Source organism: Ascaphus truei, chromosome 5, assembly GCF_040206685.1.
Source record: "Ascaphus truei isolate aAscTru1 chromosome 5, aAscTru1.hap1, whole genome shotgun sequence".
NCBI classification, from domain to species: domain Eukaryota; kingdom Metazoa; phylum Chordata; class Amphibia; order Anura; family Ascaphidae; genus Ascaphus; species Ascaphus truei.
In genome coordinates, this window is record NC_134487.1 from 303433418 (window position 1) to 303457738 (window position 24321).

The 24321-nt window shown below is 42.2% G+C and overlaps 1 protein-coding gene across 1 annotated transcript in view; it reads right to left on the bottom strand.

Moving 5' to 3' along the window:
* Positions 1-24321, bottom strand: part of PIK3C2G (phosphatidylinositol-4-phosphate 3-kinase catalytic subunit type 2 gamma) — a 218116-nt gene that overhangs the window by 84722 nt on the left and 109073 nt on the right. The window contains exons 17-20 of the mRNA XM_075599209.1: positions 23076-23264; positions 21138-21231; positions 18949-19043; positions 2692-2872 (exon numbers count right to left, since the gene is read on the bottom strand). Coding sequence (XP_075455324.1) covers positions 2692-2872; positions 18949-19043; positions 21138-21231; positions 23076-23264 — 559 coding nt within the window. The remainder of the gene's footprint in view (positions 1-2691; positions 2873-18948; positions 19044-21137; positions 21232-23075; positions 23265-24321) is intronic.

Consider the following 24321-nt stretch of genomic DNA (forward strand, 5'->3'; position numbering starts at 1 on the left):
CGTGCCAGCCCTCAGACATACAGGGAACGTACATTATAAGGACCCCGGGCGTGTCAGCCCTCACACATACAGGGAACGTACGTTATAAGGACCCCGGGCGTGCCAGCACTCACACATACAGGGAACGTACGTTATAAGGACCCCGGACGTGCCAGCCCTCAGACATACAGGGAACGTATGCTATAAGGACCCCGGGCGTGCCAGCCCTCAGACATACAGGGAACGTACGTTATAAGGATCACGGGCGTGCCAGCCCTCAGACATACAGGGAACGTACGTTATAAGGTCCCCGGGCGTGCCAGCCCTCAGACATACAGGGAACGTACGTTATAAGGACCCCGGGCGTGCCAGCCCTCACACATACAGGGAACGTACGTTATAAGGACCCCGGACGTGCCAGCACTCACACATACAGGGAACGTACGTTATAAGAACCCCGGGCGTGCCAGCCCTCGGACATACAGGGAACGTACGCTATAAGGACCCCGGGCGTGCCAGCCCTCAGATATACAGGGAACATATGTTATAAGGACCCCGGGCGTGCCAGCCCTCAGACATACAGGGAACGTACGTTATAAGGACCCCGGGCGTGCCAGTCCTCAGACATACAGGGAACGTACGTTATAAGGACCCCGGGCGTGCCAGCCCTCAGACATACAGGGAACGTACGTTATAAGGACCCCGGGCGTGCCAGCCCTCAGACATACAGGGAACATATGTTATAAGGACCCCGGGCGTGCCAGCACTCAGACATACAGGGAACGTACGTTATAAGGACCCCGGGCGTGCCAGCCCTCAGACATACAGGGAACGTACGTTATAAGGACCCCGGGCGTGCCAGTCCTCAGACATACAGGGAACGTAGGTTATAAGGACCCCGGGCGTGCCAGCCCTCAGACATACAGGGAACGTACGTTATAAGGACCCCGGGCGTGCCAGCACTCACACATACAGGGAAAGTACGTTATAAGGACCCCGGGCGTGCCAGCCCTCAGACATACAGGGAACGTACGTTATAAGGACCCCGAGCGTGCCAGCCCTCAGACATACAGGGAACGTACGTTATAAGGACCCCGGGCGTGCCAGCCCTCAGACATACAGGGAACATATGTTATAAGGACCCCGGGCGTGCCAGCCCTCAGACATACAGGGAACGTACATTATAAGGACCCCGGGCGTGTCAGCCCTCACACATACAGGGAACGTACGTTATAAGGACCCCGGGCGTGCCAGCACTCACACATACAGGGAACGTACGTTATAAGGACCCCGGACGTGCCAGCCCTCAGACATACAGGGAACGTATGCTATAAGGACCCCGGGCGTGCCAGCCCTCAGACATACAGGGAACGTACGTTATAAGGATCACGGGCGTGCCAGCCCTCAGACATACAGGGAACGTACGTTATAAGGTCCCCGGGCGTGCCAGCCCTCAGACATACAGGGAACGTACGTTATAAGGACCCCGGGCGTGCCAGCCCACAGATATACAGGGAACGTACGTTATAAGGACCCCGGGCGTGCCAGCCCTCAGACATACAGGGAACGTACGTTATAAGGACCCCGGGCGTGCCAGCCCTCAGACATACAGGGAACGTACGTTATAGGGACCCCGGGCGTGCCAGCCCTCAGACATACAGGGAACATATGTTATAAGGTCCCTGGGCGTGCCAGCCCTCAGACATACAGGGAACATATGTTATAAGGACCCCGGGCGTGCCAGCCCTCAGACATACAGGGAACGTACGTTATAGGGACCCCGGGCGTGCCAGCCCTCACACATACAGAGAACGTATGTTATACGGACCCCGGGCGTGCCAGCCCTCAGATATACAGGGAACGTATGTTATAAGGACCCCGGGCGTGCCAGCCCTCAGATATACAGGGAACGAACGTTATAAGGACCCCGGGCGTGCCAGCCCTCAGACATACAGGGAACGTACGCTATAAGGACCCCGGGCGTGCTAGCCCTCAGATATACAGGGAACATATGTTATAAGGACCCCGGGCGTGCCAGCCCTCAGACATACAGGGAACGTACGTTATAAGGACCCCGGGCGTGCCAGCCCTCAGACATACAGGGAACGTACGTTATAAGGACCCCGGGCGTGCCATCCCTCAGACATACAGGGAATGTACGTTATAAGGACCCCGGGCGTGCCAGCCCTCAGACATACAGGGAACATACGTTATAAGGACCCCGGGCGTGCCAGTCCTCAGATATACAGGGAACATATGTTATACGGACCCCGGGCGTGCCAGTCCTCAGATATACAGGGAACATATGTTATAAGGACCCCGGGCGTGCCAGCACTCAGACATACAGGGAGCGTACGCTATAAGGACCCCGGGCGTGCCAGCCCACAGATATACAGGGAACATACGCTATAAGGACCCCGGGCGTGCCAGCCCTCACACATACAGGGAGCGTACGCTATAAGGACCCCGGGCGTGCCAGCCCACAGATATACAGGGAACGTACGTTATAAGGACCCCGGGCGTGCCAGCCCTCAGACATACATATCTATATATAAAATAGATCGCATATTTTAGTACCATTATTTTATAATAACATGTGTTACCAGGAAGTAAAACATTGAGAGTTACCTCTCGTTTTCAAGTATGTATTTCAAGTATTATAGAAACATTTGGGAAATTATAGCAAAATATCTACTGAAAGCTTATAAAAACCTGTCGCTTTGAGTCTTGAGCCGTCTTGACTTTTTCCGCGATGTCTTGTAGAATTTTGATGAGTGTCCTTTCTTTTAGGAATTCATCGTTCATTGCTTTCCCAACACAAAACTGGAGAGCCAGCAGTAATTTCTGATACACGCTTTTATAATGAAATTCATTCATAGCATCTGTTAACAGCCTAAAGGGTAACGGGGAAAAATGGTGTCAAAGAAATACTTTAAAACTATGAAAGCATCTTACCGTGTTCGCTTTGAGCAACTAACTAACGTCATTAGTTACACAGTGAGTGAGGAGGAGCGGCCTCAGGGAGTAAGTACACTTACTGTAAACCATTACTGAGTATGAATCAGGGGAACTTCCTTTAATTCCCAGCTCCTTGTGACCTTTGGTAAGTCACTTTATGTCCCTGGCCCCAAAATGATAGATTGTAAGCTCCTCTGGCCAGGGACTGTGTGTATAAGGATTCCTGTGTGCTACACTGTAATTGTGAAGCGCTTTGAGTCCCATTGGGAGAAAGTGCTACATAAATAAAGTTATTATTATTAGTTCAGTACTCTCATAATATTTATTTATTTATTTATTTATAAAATATTTTACCAGGAAGTAATACAGTGAGAGTTACCTCTCGTTTTCAAGTATGTCCTGGGCACAGAGTTAAGACAAATAATACATGGTTACAAATAGTTACATAATGAGCAGGGTATACATTATATACACAGACATTGCGTGCACAGTTAGAGATAATATATATTATGGGCGTATGAAACAGTTACAGACCAGGTTAAAATGTGAGACAGCCTTAGATTTGAAAGAACTTAAACTGGTGGCGGATGTGAGATTCTCTGGTAGGTTGTTCCAGTTTTGGGAAAATTACCTACAAACATAGGTAAATTAATAGATTGAATAGTTATAGCTCAAGCATGTTATTTATTCTATGGACGCAGCCTAAGGCAGGGCAGGCCAACTCAAGTGCTCAAGGGCCACCAACAGGTCAGGTTTTTAGGATATCCCAACTTCCGCACAGGTGACTCAAACAGTGGCTCAGTCTTTGACTGAGCCACCTGTGCTGAAGCAGAGATATCCTAAAAACCTGGCCTGTTGGTGCCCCTTGAGTACTTGACTTGGCCACCCGTAATTTCCCCGAGGTTTCCATGGCAACCCCTTCTGGTGGTGACTACTAAAAGCTGTAGAAGAAGTGGGAGAAGTGAGTGAGTGCTGCGTACACGCTCAGCATGTTTCTATATCTATTCCACGCTTTGTAAAGTGCTGCCTTTTGCATATAGATTCCCTGCAGTGTGTTACCTTCCGCTGGCTGTAGAGCAGGAATGTCACATTCAAATGATATTAAGCTTTCTAAACATATGAATTTAATGAGTGCCACAGTTACTATGGTTATTGTAACAATCTGATGCATTTATTGTACACAGGTATAACCACTGCAGTCGCCACTTTATACTGGATTTATTTCTTTACCCTACTGTACTTTCACCAGATATTTGTATTTATTTTTTAAATATTTTTTTTCTTTTTTTAACCCAAAGTTGACAAACACACGGAAGCACACGCAGACTGATATAAACACACTGAAACACACACACACTCTGAAATACACACACTGACACAAACACACTGAAACACATACAGACAGATACAAACACACACAAACACAAACACACTGACATAAACACACTGAAACACACACAGATTGATACAAACACACTGAAACACACACACACATACACTGACAAACACACTGACTGAAACACACACACTGACACAAACACTGAAACACACACACACACTGACACACACTGACACAAGCACACTGAAACACACACACACACACACACACACACACACAGACTGATACAAACAAATGTGCGAATATTAAAAATGCAAAAACCCGTCCGTGTGGAGTGAAACGCATAGGAGGTTTTTGTACCTCTCTCTTTTATCCATGTTGACAGAATAAAGACATGTTGTATGTTTCAAAGACCTGTTCCTCAACGACTTCTGTGCCTGGGATCCTTACAACCGGTGGATGTTTGCGCTGCAGCACACGCCCTCAGTGAGTGTGAAATAAGATACAGCGAGTAAAATATACATTTCTCTTTCGGATGGTTCCTTAGTGAAGATTGGTACCTGGAATCATCTCATGAGGTTACAGGGGGAGAATTTGCCCCCCACTATACTGCACCCCACCGATCATCACTAAGGGAATATTAAGACCCCCCATTATACTATATATCACTGGCTTGTTTTCTACTCGCTAGGAAGGAGGGTGCAGCTTTGTATTGTGAGCACATTGTCCTGGTGCAATCTGAGCACCCAGGCACAAACTATTGTACACGTGTGTGACATGCCTGTTATAGAGGATTAATACCAGACATCGATGCTGTATTACTAGTCACTGTTGTATATAGTACTTGTATATACTGTACTATACTATACCATGATGATGTGCAAACATACTGTAGTTCTGTTGAAACATGAAGAGTTGGAATAAGTGACTATGCATTTACATTAAGGGTGAGCACTTTCATGTTTTGGTTCTAAAAACGTTTTGTGTTTTGGTTTTGCCATATCTAGTAACTTTTCTAAAAGTTTGCCCACTTTCTAAAAAATAAATAAACCTTTGAAGTCCTGACATGGAACCAGCAAGTGTGCCCATCTTCAGGGTGACTAGCTCTACTGTTTTTGTCCTATTATGCTCCTCTTACCATTTGCTTATTCACCTTACACTCTATTTACATTTTTGCAAGTCAAATAATAAAACATATGCCCATATACAAGAAAAGAGTGGGTTATATCTCCTACTCACACAAATGTGCAATGCTTGGTCACCCTTTAATGAAATCACTGTTCTGATATATACAGATCTAACAGCTGTAACCTGTGGCATTGCTACAATTATAACACAGCACAGCACAGCACAGAATAATGCACAGCTGCCATGCATTTCAGAGGTAATCTGGGAAGAGTATATCACAATATTTCTCAACATATCCAGCTGGAAAGGACAATGGTAAAAGGGACATTTAATTTTATATTCCTCCTGCCTTAAGATTTTTCATTTTAATGTACAGCACTTTTCTGATGAGGGCTTCAACTCAAAATCCAGTGTAATTACAATCAAGAATTTTAGAAGTGAAGTGTTGCAGAATAATCCTGAACCAGTGACCTCCTGCTTATAAGAAAGCAATCTCATTGAGCACTACATATAAAACCCAGGTCTGGCCAACAGCTTGGAGATCTTTGCTATTTGCAATCATTCTTATTTCCACATCACAAAGGGCAAATATTACAGCTTATTCAACCTTTGACTTTTTTCTTTTTTCATTAATGAAAGAATGGTGGCATGGAAAAATACATTTTTGTATATTATAATGTATTTAAATGCAAGAGCCATATACAGTACATTCTACCTAGAAGCCTATTATGTATATGCTGTATTATGCAATCTGACAATCTAATAAACTGTGTGCGTATGAAAGTTGAAGGGAGACAATCCAAGTTGTATGGAAGTTGATGGGTAAATGTGATGCACGTCGCACACGAAAAAGCGGCAAGGCAACGCATTATTGCCCCTTCTGTTTGGACTCGCACGCGTCATTGGCTCCAATAACGCCTGTTACATTTGTAGTTACATCGGTGTTGCTGATTGGCAACTAAAACAGTGTTTGTTAGTTAATATTACTATTTGTAACTAGCTCTTATTACAGTGTATGTTAGTTAATATTATTCTTTGTAACTAACTCTTATTACAGTGTATGTTAGTTAATATTATTCTTTGTAACTAGCTCTTATTACAGTGTTTGTTAGTTAATATTATTCTTTGTAACTAGCTCTTATTACAGTGTATGTTAGTTAATATTATTCTTTGTAACTAGCTCTTATTACAGTGTATGTTAGTTAATATTATTCTTTGTAACTAGCTCTTATTACAGTGTTTATTAGTTAATATTATTCTTTGTAACTAGCTCTTATTACAGTGTTTGTTAGTTAATATTATTCTTTGTAACTAGCTCTTATTACAGTGTTTGTTAGTTAATATTATTCTTTGTAACTAGCTCTTATTACAGTGTTTGTTAGTTAATATTATTCTTTGTAACTAGCTCTTATTACAGTGTTTGTTAGTTAATATTATTCTTTGTAACTAGCTCTTATTACAGTGTTTGTTAGTTAATATTATTCTTTGTAACTAACTCTTATTACAGTGTTTGTTAGTTAATATTACTCTTTGTAACTAGCTCTTATTACAGTGTATGTTAGTTAATATTGAAGTGAAACTTCCTTAGTGGCACCTCATTCGTGATGGGGCAAAAAAGAATTGTGGAGACAGAAATGAAACGGATGTGACGTCAGTGCTGGCAGTTGAGGCTGGGCTGTGTTCTGGCTCAGCCCGACCCCAACACTGACATCACACCCGCTCCACAAATCAGATGCGGCGGCGGCGGCGATAGCCGCCGGCGCCGCTCCTAATCACCCCCCACACCCCACCCAGCCCCACACCCCCCACACACCATGACATATGCGGCGGCGATAGCCGCCGCTCCTAACGGCCGCTGACATGCTGCGCAGCCTCTCTCCTCCCTACCTCCGCTTTCCTGCGTCCCGCTGACTCAGCGCCGCCGGGGTCGAGGAGAGGAGCCCAGGGATCATGGAGGGTATCCGCCGCCGCAGCTCATAACGAGCTCTGCTCCCCCCACCCGCTGACATGCGGCGGCGGCAGCCCTCAAAATTTAATTGCCGCCACTCCTGCTGACCTCCCTCGGCCGAGGCATGGAACGGGGGGGGGGGGGGGGTAGAGTGAGCTGCGTTCCCCACAGCACCAAGCCAGCTCCCGCTGACGATGACACGCTGCCCCCCTTCCCCGCCGACACTGCCTCTGCCCACGCAGCACTTCCGGAGGGGGGGGGGCCTTTATTAGGTATCTGCCCGGTGCCCGGTGCGGCCGCGTCTCGCCGGGGGGGTGGGGGGGGGGGCGAGGAGAGACTCAGGCAGAGCCGCCGCGGGTCCGCAGCTCTGCCTGTCTGTGAGGGGAGTAGGAGTCTCAGGCAGAGCCGCCGCGGGTCCGCAGCTCTGCCTGTCTGTGAGGGAGGGGGGGGGGGAGGAGAGTCTCAGGCAGAGCCGCCGCGGGTCCGCAGCTCTGCCTGTCTGTGAGGGGGGGGGGGGAGGGAGGAGAGTCTCAGGCAGAGCCGCCGCGGGTCCGCAGCTCTGCCTGTCTGTGAGGGGGGGGGGGGAGGGAGGAGAGTCTCAGGCAGAGCCGCCGCGAGTCCGCAGCTCTGCCTGTCTGTGAGGGGGGGGGAGGAGTCAGGAGAGAGGGGGCAGGACACAGAAAGAGAGACACACATACAGTGACAGACACACACACATACATATATACACACACAGACACACACACTGACTGACACACATACACACACACACACACTGACTGACACACATACACACACACTGACTGACACACATGCACACACACTGACACATACACACACACTGACTGACACACATGCACACACACTGACACATACACACACACTGACTGACATACACACACACTGACTGACATACACACACTGACTGTGAATAGGTTAGGGGGATGTGTGAGGTGCAGGGGGGCTGCGCATACGTCACACGGTCACACGCACGCACACGGTCACACACACACGCACATGGTCACGCACACACACACAGTCACACGCACACACACACAGTCACACGCACAGTCAGTCGCGCGCACAGTCAGTCGCGTGCACACGCACTGTCACGCGCACAGTCACACACAGTCACACACAGTCACACAGTAACACGCACAGTCACACGCACAGTCACACAGTCACACGCACAGTCGCACAGTCACACGCACAGTCACACAGTCACACGCACACACACAGTCACACGCACACACACACAGTCACGCACACACACACAGTCACGCACACACGAGGAATTCACGCTTAGTGCAAATACAAGGGATGTGTACGCATGTTCTAAGTCAAATTTATTTGCGTTTTGTCAATGAAATTGTATTTTGATTTTTAATTAAAACATCACCAATACAAATACAATTTCTGTGACAAAAGTCAAAGAAGTTTCACTTACTATGAGCGTGCACAGCACACACAGCTTTTTTATTCTTTGTAACTAGCTCTTATTACAGTGTATGTTAGTTAATATTATTCTTTGTAACTAGCTCTTATTACAGTGTATGTTAGTTAATATTATTCTTTGTAACTAGCTCTTATTACAGTGTATGTTAGTTAATATTATTTTTGTAACTAGCTCTTATTAGAGTGTTTGTTAGTTAATATTATTCTTTGTAACTAGCTCTTATTACAGTGTTTGTTAGTTAATATTATTCTTTGTAACTAGCTCTTATTACAGTGTTTGTTAGTTAATATTATTCTTTGTAACTAGCTCTTATTACAGTGTATGTTAGTTAATATTATTCTTTGTAACTAGCTCTTATTACAGTGTATGTTAGTTAATATTATTCTTTGTAACTAGCTCTTATTACAGTGTTTGTTAGTTAATATTATTCTTTGTAACTAGCTCTTATTACAGTGTATGTTAGTTAATATTATTCTTTGTAACTAGCTATTATTACAGTGTTTGTTAGTTAATATTATTCTTTGTAACTAGCTCTTATTACAGTGTATGTTAGTTAATATTATTCTTTGTAACTAGCTATTATTACAGTGTTTGTTAGTTAATATTATTCTTTGTAACTAGCTCTTATTACAGTGTATGTTAGTTAATATTATTCTTTGTAACTAGCTCTTATTACAGTGTATGTTAGTTAATATTATTCTTTGTAACTAGCTCTTATTACAGTGTATGTTAGTTAATATTATTCTTTGTAACTAGCTCTTATTACAGTGTATGTTAGTTAATATTATTCTTTGTAACTAGCTCTTATTACAGTGTATGTTAGTTAATATTATTCTTTGTAACTAGCTCTTATTACAGTGTATGTTAGTTAATATTATTTTTGTAACTAGCTCTTATTAGAGTGTTTGTTAGTTAATATTATTCTTTGTAACTAGCTCTTATTACAGTGTTTGTTAGTTAATATTATTCTTTGTAACTAGCTCTTATTACAGTGTTTGTTAGTTAATATTATTCTTTGTAACTAGCTCTTATTACAGTGTATGTTAGTTAATATTATTCTTTGTAACTAGCTCTTATTACAGTGTATGTTAGTTAATATTATTCTTTGTAACTAGCTCTTATTACAGTGTTTGTTAGTTAATATTATTCTTTGTAACTAGCTCTTATTACAGTGTATGTTAGTTAATATTATTCTTTGTAACTAGCTATTATTACAGTGTTTGTTAGTTAATATTATTCTTTGTAACTAGCTCTTATTACAGTGTATGTTAGTTAATATTATTCTTTGTAACTAGCTATTATTACAGTGTTTGTTAGTTAATATTATTCTTTGTAACTAGCTCTTATTACAGTGTATGTTAGTTAATATTATTCTTTGTAACTAGCTCTTATTACAGTGTATGTTAGTTAATATTATTCTTTGTAACTAGCTCTTATTACAGTGTTTGTTAGTTAATATTATTCTTTGTAACTAGCTATTATTACAGTGTATGTTAGTTAATATTATTCTTTGTAACTAGCTCTTATTACAGTGTATGTTAGTTAATATTATTCTTTGTAACTAGCTCTTATTACAGTGTATGTTAGTTAATATTATTCTTTGTAACTAGCTCTTATTACAGTGTATGTTAGTTAATATTATTATTTGTAACTAGCTCTTATTACAGTGTTTGTTAGTTAATATTATTCTTTGTAACTAGCTCTTATTACAGTGTATGTTAGTTAATATTATTTGTTGTAACTAGCTCTTATTACAGTGTTTGTTAGTTAATATTATTCTTTATAACTAGCTCTTATTACAGTGTTTGTTAGTTAATATTATTCTTTGTAACTAGCTCTTATTACAGTGTTTGTTAGTTAATATTATTCTTTGTAACTAGCTCTTATTACAGTGTATGTTAGTTAATATTATTCTTTGTAACTAGCTCTTATTACAGTGTTTGTTAGTTAATATTATTATTTGTAACTAGCTCTTATTACAGTGTTTGTTAGTTAATATTATTCTTTGTAACTAGCTCTTATTACAGTGTTTGTTAGTTAATATTATTATTTGTAACTAGCTCTTATTACAGTGTTTGTCAGTTAATATTATTCTTTGTAACTAGCTCTTATTACAGTGTATGTTAGTTAATATTATTCTTTGTAACTAGCTCTTATCACAGTGTTTGTTAGTTAATATTATTCTTTATAACTAGCTCTTATTACAGTGTTTGTTAGTTAATATTATTCTTTGTAACTAGCTCTTATTACAGTGTTTGTTAGTTAATATTATTCTTTGTAACTAGCTCTTATTACAGTGTTTGTTAGTTAATATTATTTGTTGTAACTAGCTCTTATTACAGTGTTTGTTAGTTAATATTATTCTTTATAACTAGCTCTTATTACAGTGTTTGTTAGTTAATATTATTCTTTGTAACTAGCTCTTATTACAGTGTATGTTAGTTAATATTATTCTTTGTAACTAGCTCTTATAAGGCCGAGTTCAGACTGGCTGCTACGTCCGCGCGCTTGTGTGCGCACCTCCATCCCGCGCTCCTGCAGTCCAGTGATCTATGCTCAAACTGCAGGAGATGGGTCGCGGCGTTTGGGGGCGTAACGAACACGCCACGGAGCTGGTTCGCCTTTATTGGCTGAACCAGCTCACGTGACGCGACTGCAGCCCCAAATTTCAATTTGGGTTGTGGTGGCAAAATGTCGCAGCGTCAACGCTGTAGTTTGCCGCCACAAACAGTTTCTAGTGTGACAACTGTCATCCACTAGCCTCAAAGAGTGACGAACATGCGTGCGCACGTCGCATGGCCTCCTGTCTGATCTGGGCCTTACATCACTTGCCCTACACTGCGGGCATGCATGAAGGACTGTGGAGTATATCATACCTCCGATTGGAGCTTCAACAGGCAATGGAACTCTATGATAGGACTCTTCGTGTCCACTGCGCATGCGCAGAGAACTCCATTGCTGAAAGTAGGGATTCCATTCTGTGTGCATAGTGCGCATGCGCGCACATCTCACAGCTGATTTCGGCAGCTCGCAACTACTGAAGAGAGGATCGGCGTCACGGGACCTTCAGCAGAAGCCCCCAGCTGATGTGAATGTTATGATTGCACTCGTAGCGCAGATGGATGACGTCACCCTACCTTCATAACAGCTCTGACTTGGGCAGTTCCTCACAGACACCCCTAGCACTTGACAGGAACAGGACTACTGAGTTTCCATACAGATTGTCTGTGGTTTGCATTTTTTGCTTTCATATTCTCCATCCTGCTCCTTTTGGGTCTTTTTTTGCCATAATACCAAGTATACTGTTTTTTCATTGGTGTTTATTACCTGTATTTACTACCTGTGTGGGGGTTGATTAGTCTCTCTTTGGGACCTGACGTTGTTTCTGTGGGTCTTGGGGACAGGGAAGTACCCCTCTGTTCCATTGGAACGAGGGGGAATGGGCCTGATGAAGGGGTGTTCCCCAAAACGTTGCCCCCCTGCTGCTTCCCCACCATTGTACCCACCTGTGTTGTCTTGTCCCTTTACTGCATTTTGTTCACTTACCCCATTACCCACCCCCTCCCCCCTACCTCACTACTCCTATTTGCCTATTATATTTTGTTTATTGCTTTTTACACCTTATTTGATGTAGGGCATGCGGTTCTGTTATTGGGTGTTTGTGTTATTTATTAAATCACACTTTATTTGGCAATATCCCGTTCATGTATTTTGATTTCTATAGACAGTGAGTGCTGGACTATTTCGGTTTATATGTATTATTGTTAGAGGAATTGGGTGCTCTCTAGTCCCTGGCACCATGCATTGTTTCTGTTTTTTTTAGTGAGTGCTGTTTATCATTTTCTTATTCAGAATTGTAATGTCAAGATCATTAAAGCCTTCAAGGAATTAGATCAACTGATATGACACCAAGCGAATAATGATCTTCCAAGACTATTCGGTCACAGCTTCACAAAAAAGGAGAGATTTCAGCAAAGTCTGCACCACTCTCTGCAAACAGAAACGGAAATTTGCCCTTACCTACCCAGCAACCCTAAAAATATTTACAGACACATGAATAAAGACTTTTACATCCCATGATCAGGCCGAGAAGTTCATGGCAAAGATGTCATCAGCCAGAAGAGCAGACGAGGAACAACACGGTGCAGGTGGAGACGAAAGCTAAAAAAAAAAGGGGGACACCTACTCAGAGCCCAGAAACCCAGATGTCCGATTCGCCTGATGGTAGTTGACTCAGTACCGGTGAAACCCTACCCCAAGCACACAGTTAAAAAAAGGGGAACGTGGAACTGCAGGTCTGCCATAACTCTAGTTGAAAAGACAGAGACATTTACCCCTGCCCCAGGACAATTGCAAGACAGTTCCCGAACCTGAGCAACCTACATACAAACTAGAACCTTCCTTCTTATTTAGAGGAAGGAGTGGGGCTATAGGTGCGGAGAGTAGGAGACAACTATATCATTAAATTGCCTTCAAATTTGTAAGTCAGGGAGAGAGGAGGGAGGTTTGTCCTGAGCCAGGAGACCGGAAAAGCCACATCGACCACTATACTCTACAGTGTGAGTGGTTTATTACTTGTATTATTTTTGCATTTTTATTTGTTTTCTAATAAACCCTGTATTTTACTCCATACTACTCTGGATGTTTATGGTACACGTGGGATTTATCCACCTGCTGACCCTGCGAGTGAAAGACAATGCGGGGGGATATTCAGAGGACCCACATCCCACACTAAAGAAACCACCTTTGAGTGGAGACTCACACATGGCCACCATAGATCAAACCCCATCCTCTTCTGGGAAACATCCAAAGTGGTGAGGAGAGGAAATGTTATGGCATATAGCTCCAGAAAAAATACAGACTACCCAAGAATTCTGCACCGCAAGTAAAGAACTTAGTAAGGCATTTAGAGAATTTGAAACAGACCCAACACCTCGCAATAAAGAAGTCTACTGCCAGAAAAAAGTAACCTGCGAGGTATGGTTAGAAGAAAAAAAACTGGGAAAAAGATCAGTAAGAAAGGCTCAATTTTTTAGATATGGGAACAAAACAGGAAGATTACTAGGGAATCTAATGAGAAATTTCAAAACATCTAAGCCCATAACTAGAATATATGATGTCACAAATTTATTTATTTATTTATAAAATATTTTACCAGGAAGTAATACATTGAGAGTTACCTCTCGTTTTCAAGTATGTCCTGGGAACAGAGTTAAGACAAATAATACATGTTTACAAATACAGTTACATAAATGAGCAGGGTATACATTATATACAAGACATTGCGTGCACAGTTAAAGATAATTTATATTATGGGCGTATGAAACCGTTACAGACCAGATTAAAATGTGAGACAGCCTTAGATTTGAAAGAACTTAGACTGGTGGTGGATGTAAGAGTCTCTGGTAGGTTGTTCCAGTTTTGGTGTGCACGGTAAGAGAAGGAGGACCGGCTGGATACTTTGTTGAGCCTTGGGACTGGGAACAGTCTTTTGGAGTCTGATCTCAGGTGATAGGTGCTGCATGTGGTAGGGGTGAGGAGCTTTTTCAGGTAGCTGGGTAGCTTGCCCATAAAGAATTTGAAGTCAAGACAGGAAAGGTGAACTTTGCGCCTAGACTCGAGTGATGACCAATCTAGTTCTTTGAGCATTTCGCAGTGATGTGTGTTATAGTTGCATTGGAGAACAAAATGACAAATTGAATTGTAGAGGGTGTCAAGTTTGCTAAGGTGGGTTTGAGGTGCTGAGCCATATACTATGTCTCCATAGTCAATAATTGGCATTAGCATCTGCTGTGCGATACGTTTTCTGACCAGGAGACTTAGGGAGGATTTGTTCCTGTAAAGTACCCCTAGTTTGGCATAGGTCTTGGTTGTCAGGGTATCAATGTGCATCCCGAATGTTAAGTGGGAGTCAAACCATATGCCCATAACTACCGATTAAAAATAAATAAATGAGATATTCAAAAATCACCAACATATTTCGTGCCCACCATGACAAAGCGCCGGTGGGCGCGAAATATGGTGGTGATTTGTTGTCCATGAGACTCGAATAAAAATACATTTTTTATGGGGCCACCGAGTGATTTTTGCCCGGATTAGTGCTTCGTTTTTTACAGCTTGCTAGGATACATAAAATCAAAACTAAAAATATCCTGAGATAAAGACCCAATCCCTATGATCTTCACTAACATAGAGAACTGGACATGTGGCAGACGAATTAGCACAACAGTGGCAAGACCCACAGAAATGATACTTTTGGCAGCAAGAAAGTCCATAACGCTAAACAGGATATTGCCGCTCTAACCCTCGCTGGAGAATTTACACAGCGTGCTGTACAAACTAATGATGATAGACAGACTGGAAACGTGTTTGGACAGAAACAGAACGCTGGGGGACTTCCATCTAAGATGGGACTGGTTCCTGGAAGAGACACATATGTGGACAAAAGATGATATAGAATTTAAGGTATAGAAATAAGGATAGGTGGAATAACCAGCTAACCCGCTACTAGTTGAAAGCCCTGGGATGACATGGTGGAGTTTTTTAAAAGCTTGTTAGATATACAACAGTAAACATTAAGGATGATGCCTGGGAGGACGTCTGACTCAGAGAGTAAGAAGTGGACCAACACAATTAGTTGAGTTTATAGTTTAATATAGATTAGGTTAAAATAAATTATTACCTGCAGGTTTTTTTTAGAGTACAGGAGGGCCCCGCTCATACGGCGGGTTCCGTTCCAAGCTGCCGCTGTAAAGTGGGGCCCGACTGTACCACAATGATATCAGGTTATGCAATGAAGTTATACTGTACTAAGAAAGGAAAATAGAGAACAACTAAGACGCTATAATGGGAGGACGCAGCCCCGTGGGACTATAACATCGATAAATAAAAGGTTCCTATTTATACCCAGGAATGGGGACTAATCGATTTACTACAAATACTGATTAATTACGAGTCCAAACAGGGAAATGGGTAATAACCCAATAACCATAAAAGGCGGAGCTGCGTCAATCCCACCCACGGATTTGTTTTAAAACAAATTCGAAATGCTGGGTACACTATGATATATGTGACCAAACAATGTTTTATATTATACCTGAAAAGTAACTGTAAACAAGTTATATGTGACTCCAATAAAGATACTTGTGAAAAAAATAAATAATAAGTTCTCGTCAATGTTCCTCATATTATCAATGTACACTTCTTCAACACATATTAATGCATTTAAAACGGCTCAGGTGAAAAAAATGCTTTATCATAATCTATTAATCCTAAACGGAATGGTGGATCGTATTAGTTACTGGAGTTCACTACTTGGACGACTTGGATTTGTTCCGTTGTGTTGTATGCGCTGCAAAATCTCGCTTGTTCTCTAGGCTGTGCAAAGTCAAAGGTATTATCCAGGCAATTAATGGCTATCTTCGTAAAAATCTTGTATGTCATTGAGTTCTCTGCATCCCACATACAGGAAGTGCAGGAAGACTGATTAAACTGAAGGTTGGTAGCAGTGGGTCTCCGGAGCTGAATTCACATAACCCTCCCACTTCCCTTCCCCGCTGGGATCTACAGGCGCGCTGCTTGAGCTCCGCAGCGGGACTTGGTGTACCCACAGGCAGCAGTGTCATCTGCTAGCTCCAAAACCGGCTTTATGCTGTTACCATCTACAGATTAGTACTACCTCCCATTCGGTTGCCTGAGGGGTGTGGGGGATCATGCCATCCTTAATTCAAGACTGCATATTGATGTGTGTTGAACTTTTATATTTATCTATACATTTATTATCAGTATATTGATTGGTTTTCCTTGCGCTTCTCTTGTTTGTTTTTACGCAATTGAAAGTAGACTGCTTTGGCCTGCAGTTCTTAAAGCAGCAAGAACTTCATAATCCAATATGTGTTTATTAATAAATCACTTGTGTAGTATTAGTTAATATTTACTGCATTATTTTTTAATTTCCAATTATTAATATCTTTAAAAAATACATATTTTAAATAACGTACTGAGCATCCTTTGGCTGCTTAGCGACTATTTAGAAAGTAATTTCCACTTCCTCTTTTGAAACAGGCTCTAACACACACCTTTTTGAGCTTTGCCCTTTGGCAACAAAGTATCACAAACAGATTTGTTGCAGTGTTCCGATCAGCAGACGATTGCTGAGCTGAAAGCTGAAACAATAATGAGTTACACTTAGTAATATAGTGTTACATGGCAGCTGTAGCATTTCACAGACTACAGCACAGTGAGAAGTCAGCCATTTCGCTAGTCCTTGGAGGATATTCGCAAATTGATTCATTCTCTTAGATAATTATTTCTCATTAAAGCTGCTCGCAGGCTGCAGGTGAAGCCAGGACTGCTGTTGGTTTCTATATTTCCTTTCTTATGTACAGGCATACCCCACATTAACGTACGCAATGGGACCGGAGCATGTATGTAAAGTGAAAATGTACTTAAAGTGAAGCACTCCCTTTTTTCCACTTATCGATGCATGTACTGTACTGCAATCGTCATATACGTGCATAACTGATGTAAATAACACATGTGTAACATGCTCTATAGTCTCCCCGCTTGCGCACAGCTTCGGTACAGGTAGGGAGCCGGTATTGCTGTTCAGGACGTGCTGACAGGCGCATGCGTGAGCTGGCGTTTGCCTATTGGGCGATATGTCCTTACTCGTGAGTGTACTTAAAGTGAGTGTCCTTAAACCGGGGTATGCCTGTATAACTATGGCATTGCTCCATTGTCCTGTAATGTGACTGTACTTCTAGCAGCACATACTGTACGGAGCATTGCAAGGATTGGCACCACTTCACTCCCAGCTTGTTGCAACATTTCAGAGAATATTCTTCTCAGTCTTGTTTAAGTGGGATGATTTGCTTCATCACACATATAAGTCCCTGCTTCGTCTTCTTTTAAACATTCAGCCCCCCTCTTCCCCCCCCCCCCCCCCCCCATTCTCCCGATATCTGGTACAGCAAGTTCTTCCAATTTATGCATCCTGACATGGTATAGCATAGACGATGTCACTACAAATGTATGGATTTAGATCATATTTGCCAATACATCCTAGTAGGAGGCTGTTGTACTACAATCCAGCTTTAGTAATGTAGCAAAGTGTAACATCTTAGGAAGCATGAGATCCATTTAAAGAGAGAGTGTGCATTCTATAGTGCAGAGAGTAATACAACTGCAGCAATTTGTCTTTCTGCCGCACCATATGCGACATCCAGGACACAGCAGGACTTAGCAGCAGCACTGCTTTCTGTGATACAGATGGGGTCACGCTGCATTCCAATGTGGCAAAGAATTGCTAGAAGTGCACATTGGTTTATGACATGGTAAAGGTGATAATGTCATTCACAGATTCCTGGGAAAGTACGAAGATGTCAGATGTGACAATTGTATTCCTTTCGTACATGTTAATACATTGCAGGTGACATTAAAGCTGCAGTTCAAGCAATATCCTACATGTGTTTTTTGAGAAAATACTTGTAGCCTTTAAAAAAAAAAAAAATGTTTTAAAGACATTTTTAAATGTTTCTAATGTAGGAAGCATTTCTAAAGTGACAGCTCCTTCCCCTTCAGATAGGCTCTGCTCTTGAGTCCCGCCCTCTCTAGCAGTGAATTAATTGTATCTAGTAACTGCCCAGTCCGGTGTTTCACAACTCCAGTCCTCAGGGAACCCCAACAGGTCAGGTCTTAAGGATATCCCTGCACCAGCACAGGTGGGTCAATCAGGAGCTCAGTCATTTTGACTGAGTCACCTGTGCTGCAGCAGAGATATCTTTAAGACCTGACCTGTTGGGGTTCCCTGAGGACTGGAGTTCGGAAACACTGGCTCAGTCAATCATATTCCAGGACTACATTGCCCACAATGCTGTGCAAGAACTGAATGAAATAATCCTGAGCAAGCGATCGATTACAGGAGAACGGATCGATCTGTAGTTTACTAATCACTTGTCAGTGTGCAGATTGTATTGATGCGCATATTGAATGGGAATTTTTATTTTATTTTTTTAAACGGCAGCTTGAATTGCAGCTTTAAGCTACTGGGCGCTGGCAGCAAAAGTCAATGTACAGCAGCAGAGTAAAAAAGAAAACAAATGTAACGATCATTGTGTCATTGTTACAATTTGATCTTACCAGTACAGCCGGTGTGCTACTTGAATGCTTTGCAGTGAACGATCTAGCAAAAGTCTGACCAACGCGTTATCAAGGTCCCATTGATACTTGACTGCCTGAATTGCAAAAGTAGAAACATTATGTCAGATTGCATTGTATGTCAAGTATATTTAACACAAGAAATAAAGCAATAGACAGCCTACTTAATTACTGTAGATAATACTGTATTTTCTTTTAAACTTCTAATGCCATTTTTCATTATTTTATTAATGTACTGATCATCCTTTGGTTGCTACAGAAATCATTTAGAAAGTCATAGCCACACACACCTTTTTGAGCAATGCTTTTTGGCAACAAAGTATTACAAACAGATCTGATGCTGTGTTCCAAACAGCAGACTGTCTATTACTCTGAAAGCTGTAACAATAATGTGTTACACTTAGTAACATAATGTTACATATCATCTGCAGCATTTCACTGACTGCAGCACAAAGTTAGAAGGCAGCCATTTCGTTAGGCACACAATGAAGAATTTTACAGATTTACAACAGGGTGCACAAAGCGATTGTCTTAAGTAAGAAAGTAGACTGATTCATTGCCACATGCGTTACATATACAAATAAGAAAAATAAGAATAAGAAGAAAATGGGGAATGTTGTATTTCTGCTTTAATATCACCTCAGATCTGGAAGAATTTTTAGTGCAGATTGAAAGGAGAAAAGGTTACACAGAGGAGCGTAAAGTGATACATCTCATAATCTGTGCGCCATGTAACTCCTCCCACTGACTCTCCCCAAGGTGCAAGCTGGGGACAGAGAAACGCAGAATGTGATACATCTAATTATAATCTGTGCACCATGTAACTCCCCCTAACTCCTCCTACTGACTCTCCCCAAGGTGCAAGCTGGGGCAGAGACGCAGAATGTAATACATCTCATTATAATCTGTGCACCACGTAACTCCCCCCAACTCCTCCTACTGACTCTCACCAAGGTGCAAGCTGGGACAGAGACGCAGAATGTGGATAAACTCATAATAAGCTGTGCACTGTGTAACTCTCCCCCAACTCCTCCTACTGAGTCTCCCCAAGGTGCAAGCTGGGTCAGAGACGCAGAATGTGATACACAATTAGTTTATTTTGTAATCAATGTGTTCACAAGAGATGTGTGAATGTCTACAATAATGTATTGTATATTTGTTCTGCTCATTTTCCTTTAATTTCACAATTTCTGCATTATTACAAAAAAGAGCTGAAACTGACGTTTTCACCAGAAGAGCAAGAGCAATATTTAATTCATATTTAAATGAACTTATTTCCCCAGGTATATACCTGGTGTGTTTTTCCATGTTCACAGTTCTCTCTTCACGAACAGTATAAATGACTGTATAGGAGGTATCTAGATACCCTGACTGCCCCACACTCTTGAATGCCCTTCCCCTCAATACCCAACTAGCACCCTCTCTATCCACCTTTAAGACCCACCTTAAGACACACTTGCTTAAAGAAGCATATGAGTAGCACTGGGGATATTCTGAACACATGATACATAAAGCTTGGCCCCCTGCAGACGCACTTACCAGAACTCCCTCCTACTGTCTCTGTACGTTCTCCCTACCTACCAATTAGATTGTAAGCTCCTTGGAGCAGGGACTCCTCTTCCTTAATGTTACTTTTGTCTGAAGCACTTATTCCCATGACCTGTTATTTATATTATTTGTTATTTATATGATTGTCTCATATTACTTCTGTGAAGCGCTATGTACATTAATGGCGCTATATAAATAAAGACATACAATACAATACACCCTCTTTCTATTCGCATGATTGGCAAACTTGAGCCCCCTTTTCCCCCGCCCGTAGTACAGTGGCTTGCATGATTCGTACTTCCATTGTTGTGCAGGAAGTTGCTGGTTTTGCCAGACAGAGTGATGTAACCTGCGACATTTCTTTAACACACAAAAGTGATGGAAAGGAAGCAAAGTGGGATATATCCCCTTACCCATTCCCTAATCCCCGCACTGAAAGAAACGGAGCAGAACATAAGATCAAAAGTAAGATGAGAATTTGGGGGAAATGCTGTAATACAAAACGTCTCATATAGATTCAATTTTACCGACAAACATAGTTTTTAAGATTGATAGCCCCAAAATATGTTTAGTGCGGTTGATTTAGATATAAAGGTGTCTTTGTTGTCGGCTGTTTGATGTACCTGGACTAGCTGCGGAAGGTAGTCTAACATTTCATCATTTGACAGATTTCCAATTTGTTGGCAAGCAGTCTCACAGATATTCTGATCTGAAAAGCTGAAGGGAATTGAAAATGTTGACAATAAATCTCCAAAGCAAAAACAAGTATCAAAAGATTGGCATAAAGGAGAATAACACAGAAACCAGAGGCCAGAGCAGCATATGTGACAAAGAAATTAGAGAGATGTCAGAAGAAGTAATGGCGTACTCTAATGAAGAATGCACTAATGGAACACACTCCTGGGCTGCTACACTTAGCATTTACTGAAATACGCTTTAATATCAACACTAACACAATAGACTAACGTTAAAAATAACAAAGATTACACCCACTGCAGTCCAAACCGCCTCCATGCTTACAGGTGGGGCTTTAATAACCTTACTTATACAGCCACTGTGTGATCACCTCTGGCATTTATCCAGGGTGAATTTGTTAGCCCCATCACCGGTGGCGATTTGGTTGCGGTGAAATGGCCGCGGCCAAACATCCTAGACCGGTGAGTGGTGATACTCATCACTACTCCAGAGCAGCATATGGTTTGAATGTGGGGAAAGCATGCAGGAGCAGTATTACACTGATCAGGGCGGGTTTGGGGACCATGTCTGAGACGTGCTGACCTGCTCATACGTGTTCGGTATAATTGCTGCGCGCTGTGCGCTGGAGAATTTCGGCCACTTTCTTACTCACCATAACGTATTTGTGTATCTGATTTGCAACAGAAAACTAAATTTGCGTCTCTTCCTCATATTGCTAGCATTTATAATAAATGGTTAAAAAAAACCTGAGCCTTAAATTCCCATTGTTGAAAAATAACTTCACAAAACCAATTTGTTAAAAGACGTAAATGACTTAATCCCCCGTGTGTTGTAAAGAAGTGTGTTAAAAAGAACACGACAACAATCGCAAGGCTTTAATATCACAAGGGAACAGCGACTTCGAAAGAAACCCGCTTTATTTTCATCTGCAAATGTTTCTTTCTAATGTGTTACTTGTTGGTGGAATTTTTATCCTACTTGCTTATTACTCCATACTGCACATAGCAAAGTGAGTTAGCGGTCACGCCTCCTCCTTATACGTAGAACACTGCGTGTAGTATAGTGATACATCTGCTGCTGGCAACGCCTAACATGCTTTGTACAGTTACTGATTTTAGCTTTTTACTGCCAATTAAATCCTATGCTGTTCGTTCTGACACTAACGTTTTGTAGTATTTACTGTAATTAAGGATACATCCTGGTATTTATATTTGTGTTAATTTAACTCCAAATCATGTAATTCGTCATGCCAAAGCTTCCTTTTGGATACTATTTGTATTTGAATGCACAACACGGGGCAATAACTATGTAGCAGAAGACACACAAATGATTGTGATGTATTATGCTTTTTATTCAAGCATTGTCTACTTCCCACAATGTACAATGGTGTTGTTGATTTCTCTCAGCCCACAGTGTTCTTGCAGAGACAGGTTTGCTTGTGTTCTCCTTTAGCACAGTAACCTATAGACATATTACGGTAGGCTTGTATCTTGATCTTGAATCCCAATAACAGAAACTTATACACATTACTTTATACGCTGAAGCATGTTTAAAATGTCTCTTAGCATCTAATGCAGGACTGGCCAACTCCAGTCCACAAAGGCCACCAACAGGTCAGTTTTTCAGGATAACCCTGCTTCAGCACTGGGTGCTCATTCAGAGGCTCTGTCGAAGACACCCGTGCTGAAGCAGGGATATCCTGAAAACCTGACCTGTTGGTGGCCCCTGGGGGCTGGAGTTGGCCGCCCCCGATCTATTGTATTGCTTTACATCAGCCATAATGCGTTTTATGTCACATTTGTGCAGATATATTACATCTGGCTCCCTGACAGGCTCGATGCATACCATAAGCATGTTTTCCTTACCAGGAATTTAAAAGACCCAGGGCTTCTAAAGGGTCAGAAAAGGTCCAGTCCCTCAGAACTCTGTACATGGCTGAGATGGAGGCTGGGTCGCACGCAGGCGCACTTCCAAGCACAAGGGGCAGAATGTTCTTTGTTTCATTGCAGCAGGAACGATAGTACCAGAGACTGTGTTTATCGGCTTCTGAGAGTCTACGGAAACAAATATACATAACACGTAAAAACAGGGCAAACAAATGCATACTGTAAACGGCAGGTGTCTTACCTGGTGTAATGCGTCAAATTCACACTGAAACAATAGACTAGCACAGGGATTCACACGCCAGTCCTCAAGATCGCACAACAGGTCAGATTTTCAGGATATCTCTGCTTCAGCACAGATGGCTCAATCAGTGGCTTAGTCTTTGCCACTGATTGAGCCACCTGTGCTGAAGCAGGGATATCCTGAAAACTTGACCTGTTGGGGTCTGGAGTTGAGAATCCCTGGACTAGTGAATTTGACTGGAAGGAAAGTATGAAGCAGAGGTACGATACGGAGCCCCAGCAGCACTGTGTGTGCCAGGTATGTTCTGCCAATGGTTACCCCAGCGTAGAGATGGGCGGATTATGTTTGCAAATTTGGATCCGCAGCGGATCGGCCGGTTCCTGTGGTCCGCGGATTTCAGCGGATCAAAAACAAAAAGGGCGATTCGCGTTTTGTTGTTTTTTTTTTATTATTATTACCAATACTTCTCCGCGGATTCTGCAGAATCCGCCAACGGATCGCAGAATCCGCGGATTAGATCCTACAAATCCGTCCACGGGTTGTATCCAATGGCGCGTCTTGGTGAATCCGTGCGGACTGAAACCGACCAAATCCGTTTGTGGATTTTATACCGCGAGACGGATTTTGGGGGTCACGTCAGCGAAAATCTGGGAGATGGATTTGGGCGGATTCCCCTGTCTCTATTTCCGTGTTGTCACTGTCTGTGGTCCTCATAATAATCATTCAAATGCTTTCATTTGTAAAGGTTTTTTTCACGCAACTCACAGCAATTTACCAAAAATGAGATTCCTGCACTAATATGTTATCCATAGTTTGAAACAGTAAGTTACATCCTTGGTAAATGTGTCTGAATATAACTTGCTGTTTTGTTCCAGCAGTCGCTACAATGTCTTTTAGCTATAACAACATTAATGTAGGGAATCTCTCTATGAGGGGCGGGAGGTTATTCTTAAGTAATACATCTAGTATCATTGTATCTGTAAT